Below are 6030 nucleotides of genomic sequence, written 5' to 3'. Positions count from 1 at the left end.
GAAAATGTGTATATTTTTTCATTAAGAAATACAGTAGAGTTGCAGTCTTTTATACACACAACAAAATAACAAACTAACGAGACTTTATGAATTTTAACAGTAACCGTTAGAGGTCAATTGAGTCAATTAACAGTCAATAGTCAATGTTCCTTCATGTTTGAGGAATTTCTCTAACAAACAAACACTTTTAATGTTTCGAGTTTCAGAAATATAAAAAACCCATAATATATAATGTAAAGTTTTAAAGTTGAATTGCAGAGTTTGGCATCCAACACAAAGTAGTGAGAGATTGATAACCCCACTTCAAGTTCTTAGGAAACATATAACTGTAATGGCACTAGCAAAGTAATTCAACTCTCAAACAAAGAAAAAATATATGAAAAATTTCAGTGATTACCTCACTCACTTGGGCAATGCCTTTGAAAGATCTTCCATTGTAAAGATTAAGCACGCTTATTCAACTAAAAAACGAACACTATTTATACTTCTAGTAGAACAATATAGCTTACAACTTAAAGAAAAATTGGAGAAAACCTAAGGCAATGAAACACACAAGAATTTCGTTAAGCTTTGGCTTACCTTTTAAGCTATAGCTACTTCAATATCAATTTACATGAGTAACTATGTTATTTTTATATAGGCCATGGAAAATATCTACATTATTTATTATCATGGACTGTTTAGGGACTTATAGGTCTTTCTTGATTCGGGCTATCGAGCTCAACAGTAGGAACAATATCTTGAGGTGCTTGACCACTTGGATTATGATTTGGATCACCATACTCAGTTGAAGGTGTTCCTTGTTCTCCACAGAAGCATGTGTGTTGTGAATAGCTTGAGGGGCTTGCTGGGTAGTGATTGTGAGGAGAAGGTGTAGCTGCCCCCAAACTATGGACTTGGATGCCAATTTTTTCTTTGAAAGTATGGGCAGTGAGGTCCCTGGAAACAAAGATTCTTAACAAAGTACGAATTCTTGACCATAACGATAATCTAGGATCTGATTTTTTCAAGACTTCCCTATGCTCATAAACGAAAATGGCCATGAAAATGATGAGAGCCAAGATTGAAGCGATGCCAGCAATGAGAAATAGGCCCCAAAAACTATTAAGGCCAAGGCTGTGTGAAGAAACTGAGGTGCTCGGGTCGGGGCAGCTTTTTTCCTTGAACCATGTATCTTCAATTTCGTTCATTCTTGGTCCCTCAGTCACATTTAAGATCGCCCTTGAAACATCAGGTACTAGAGGTGAGCCAAGTGGGAAGGCCTGCAACTCATCAAATAAACAAAAAGCTCCATTAGAAACAAAGCACAATAGAGGAGGTGAGAAATTCAACGAACTAAAAGAGTTTAGAGAACTTACAAAGCCAAAACCAGCTGTCTTAAATGTTGGTTCAACCATTGTATACTTGGAGCAATTTCTTCCCATAAACAGCTTAAGGTATGCGACTTCATCAAAAGCAGCTGCTATACCGCCATTTGTAGTTCCTTTTTGAAAAAGGACATCCCATTCTTCCACTGAATCATAAACCAATAGATTTTTTTCGTGAAAGCCTAAATCTTTCAAGATTCCTGCAACAAAAGAACCCTGCTGAAACCCAACATTTTCCCCTCTCTTTATTAATTCTGTTACATCACTAACAGTAGGCTGGAGCCTTTGGACTGTAAGGAGTGATGTCAGGCTAGCTGTATAGCTTTGGGTGAGTATGAGGACTACAAAGCACCATACAATCACCACAAACCGACCCAAATTGCTTATCACTCTCTCCCCTGCAAACACAATTCAAGATAATTAAATAATAACATCAATGTAAAGCCTCGCACTGTTGTTAAAAAAGGATAACTTGAAGGATAAGTTATAAATGGTGAAAGAAATTACGGTGTGAAAAAACCATGGTCGAGAAGGAGAACCAGAAACTTGTTCCAACTTGATGCTCAGGTGGACCGCGAAAATCTTCATTGATTCTGTGCTCAAGAACCCAGATGACAAGTCCAATGAAAAGGAAAAAACAAGCACTTGTCATCCAAAGGTCCCATGTCAGGGGCTTTAGGAACACCCATGCATTTTTGTTGTTGTTGTCTGTGATTGGAACCATCATTGATACTCCAGATTCGGTATATGGTAAGGTAAAGTCCACAAATTGTGATCTGTTGGCCACAATTGTAGTATCTCCTACCACAGCATCAAATTTCTGTTCATAGGTACAAGAAAAGGAGATCAAGTAAGACATCATATCAAGTCTACTCACTCCTAATGCTTGCAAAAATTCTATGAGCTTATAAATCTTTGTGTTGTCATGTAAAGTCTATTACAAATAAAAACTACGATAATAGGAAGGATGAGAGCTTTTACCCCAAGCTTGACTTGATAAATCATATCGTTATATGAACCAAAGCCAGTGCCATCAGACAATTCAAAGGGAATGAACTCATAATTGATAGCATATGGCAATGCATGCATTACAGCATTAAAGACATCAATGCAATAACCAGTGGCATTTGTTTTGTTAGTAGTAGGATCTGTTATGACTTTTACAAAGTCACTAAAACCATTCTTCATTGGCACTCCTATGCGCAATATCTTCCCATTAGTTGGAATTTCCCAACCCTTTGGAACAGAAGTAGAGTCCCCCGGCCATATAATAGGTCTAAGATGGGATTTTGAAGTAGAATCTGTACTTGTTAAATTCAATTTCTTCATTAGTCCTTTCTCTGGAGTCCAAAATCCAATCCCTGTTTCTCCATCACCATTGACATTGAGTATCTGAAAAGCTAACGACTGCAACTGCCCATCAACAAACGTGTAATCTCCAGTAAGGCCTCTGAATCTAGTTACTGATAATGATTCAAGAAGTTTAGGACCATTTTTGGAGACACCAAAAGCTTCAAGGTCTGTCGCATTAGTGGAAACATTTGTCATGTCAAAGCCAAAGTTTGTAGTACCAGTGTTCTCAACTGCCATAGCTAGTGCCATTGTAGCATCATAAGCCAACAATCCAAAAATGTTCAGTTCAGTATCAACAAGGCTTGGATTTTCCTGTTGGAATTTTCTCTTCCATCGAAGTAGAAAACCATAAAGCGCTTTAGTTTTAGGAACATAAGGCCTTACACCAAACACTCCTTGCATTGATTCAATCACAGAAGGCTCCAATGAAGTAAACAAATTAGTTAATCCATCAGTGATAATCCAAACGTACCCTTGATTCATCATTCCAACTTGTTTTGCTTTAGTAAAAAGCCTAGAGCCAAGAGAAGGCAACATGTGCACAATGAACACTCTAGTTTGCATAGTCATCAACTTGTAAAGCTCTTCAACAATTTGGTCATCAGTAGCGATAGGAGAAATGACACTTCTGTAAGGGACACGTGTGTAAATAGCTTGCAATGCATCGGTTAAATAAGGTATAACTCCTTCGCCAAACTCATTATCCACATAAATGGGCACAACTTCTCTCCAACCAAAGGCCTGAATAATTGACGTTATGGCACCAACCTGAGAGGAGTCATTTTGTGTAGCCCGAAAGAAATATGGACTTCCAAGAGAAGTAAGAGAAGGGCTTGATGCAGAAAAAGAGATAATGGGCACTTGAGATTTGTTTCCAAGATCAATAACAAAGTCGGTTTGTGTGGAACTCTCTGGTCCTATTATGGCTTGCACTTTCATATTCTTTATCAAGTCTAGAGCTGTAAAATAAGCAAAAAGATACTCTGCTTCAATCAAATTTCTAAATTATTAGTTTAAGTTATCTTTATCCATAAACATTTTTTAGATCTCACTTTATTAAAGATGAAATAATTTTGAGAAACAAGAAGACAGTCTTGAATAAAGAAGAAATATTTCAATAAATGTATTCAAGATTAATCTTTGTTTCAAAATATGTCATGCAACCAAGAAAATATAATAAAATAAACAAATGAATAACTCTTTCATCTCACTCTTGGCCGGAAGAACCCCATATTCTAGGTTTATATTTCCTCTAGACATTTTTTCATGACCTGAGACACCATATCAATAGTATTAAAAGAAATAGGATTTTATATTGAAACTAAATTAAGCCCACGTTGTAGAAATTCCTTTTGGTTTATAAGAATATATTACTCTTTGAAAGCTTTTAAATTTTTTTGCAAGTTCTGTCTTAATAAAATAATAATAATAAAAAAAGTCTATAGACTTAGGAATAATAATAAAAATTTATCAGATTTTTTTTTTTTCTCAAAGTATTAGGATTAAGAGTCAACGACAATTTCTCACCCAAGGTTTAGCCTAACGACAATTTCCCACCCAAACTTGAAAAATTTCAAAACAACACTTCCCCACCTACTGTTAAAATCCGGTAGTAAAATCAGTTAACTAACATGATAAAATTATGGTACAGACGAAAATACTTTTTTCTATTTGATTTAATAGTTTTTTTATTATTTCATGTGAAGTCAACCGAATCAATTTCTTATATACTCACTCTTTAAATATAAAATTACAAAAATATCATCAACTATATATGGGATGTAAATTATCAGTTTATCCCTTCAATATTTGAATTCCGGGTAGGTGTGAACCGGAATAACTGGGTTTTTGAAATATTTTTCAATACTTTACAAAAAATAATTTTTTTTGGTTCATTATCTTCTCACCAAAAACAACTTTCCCTAAAACAGAAAAAGCCCAGATTGTGCAAGCATTCAAACCCGAAGGCTATGCAATGATTGCACAACTTTGATGCACAACTTTGATATCTCCCTTTTCCTCATCAATTACAACATTATTTTCATTGCGCTTCGGTTATTCAACCCACCAATCCCAAAATCCTGTCATACTTTAATTAATATCACGCATACAAATAAACGAATGATTTAATTAATTAAATCACTTATTATCAAATTATTTGCATCCAAATTTCAGACTTTTATTGTAAAAACTGAGCTTAATTTCTTCCTCTACAGAACTAAACTCTTTAGAACTTTGAGACGAAGTAATAAGGTAAAAAATATTTATTGGCAGTAGAAATTAAGATTTATTTGTCCCTGCTTATGATTTTCTCACATGTTAGCCCCAAGCCGAGATTGAAGACCCTCGAGGAGCAACATTTGATAATATGTTAAGACTTTTCTTATTCTGTTATTTATTTCAATCGTCAACTATATATCTTTAACTTGTTTAATCAGTATTATGTGGCCTTCATTTTTTTAATTGGTTATATTTCTTTTCAATCTTCAAAATATACAATTATTATTCTCTGAACAAAGACTTCACAAGTGTGACTACACCGTTTGGTCTCCAGAAGGCTCCCAGTGTTTGTTTGTTGGAATGGTGTAAACGTAAGATGTTAAGAGAGGCAATACATGGTGTCATGGACTTTTTTTTTTTTTTTTTGGGGTTTAATTCGCTACCTTAAAAAAGAAAAAAAGACGATAAAGAAACCGCTATACTTATCAAATGATGATCAGGATCAGTAAATTAGTCTGCAGCTATAACAAAAATGGCTAAAAAAACAACCACCGAAAGAATAGAGAGGGAGGTGTAGTTTATGTACCAGCAGCAGCTGCACCAATAGCATCGCTCTTGGAGTGTCTGGTGTTGAGAATCAGCCTGGTTTTGTAGTGAGAATTGGTGGCATAAAAGTCTGACAGCGCCATGTTGATGCAGCTCAAACTCATCTTCTCAGATTCTCCACTTTCGTTAAGGATCACACCCACATTAACTGGGATTGTTGTGTTTTGTGATATGGCTGTGTGTGTGAAGAGGATGAAAGTAAATAATGGAGAAAGAAAAAAAGAGAAAGAAACAAGATTGGTTGGTCTCTGTCTCATCTTTGAGGCTTTGATACTAAGAGTATAGATTAGACAATTGATAGCTTAAGTTGTTTGTATATGTATAGTGAGGATTGAGATACTATTTAATTTGAAAAGTAGGAATATTTATGAAGCCTAGAAGAAGGAAGAGTACTATATTGGAAGGACTAAATATAGCAAGAATTTTCTAATTTGAATTGCCAATTCCTTGCTGACTAAACTTTGATTGCAGGAAAATTTCATGC

The 6030-nt window shown here is 35.0% G+C and overlaps 1 protein-coding gene across 1 annotated transcript; it reads right to left on the bottom strand.

Moving 5' to 3' along the window:
* Positions 1 to 440: 440 nt before the first annotated feature.
* LOC116134990 (glutamate receptor 2.7-like) lies at positions 441 to 5820 on the bottom strand. The gene is made up of 5 exons (XM_031420673.1): positions 5527 to 5820; positions 2349 to 3679; positions 1875 to 2187; positions 1359 to 1765; positions 441 to 1262 (listed from the first exon to the last, which is right to left on the bottom strand). Exons 1-5 carry the CDS (start codon positions 5801 to 5803, stop codon positions 681 to 683), a joined length of 2910 nt encoding a protein of 969 aa, XP_031276533.1. The 5' UTR covers positions 5804 to 5820; the 3' UTR covers positions 441 to 680.
* Between the last annotated feature and the right edge of the window lie 210 nt (positions 5821 to 6030).

The sequence above is a fragment of the Pistacia vera genome, unplaced genomic scaffold (genome assembly GCF_008641045.1).
Source record: "Pistacia vera cultivar Batoury unplaced genomic scaffold, PisVer_v2 Contig292, whole genome shotgun sequence".
NCBI classification, from domain to species: domain Eukaryota; kingdom Viridiplantae; phylum Streptophyta; class Magnoliopsida; order Sapindales; family Anacardiaceae; genus Pistacia; species Pistacia vera.
The sequence above is the reverse complement of the archived record's forward strand: the minus strand, read 5'-3'. Positions and strand labels throughout refer to the sequence as shown.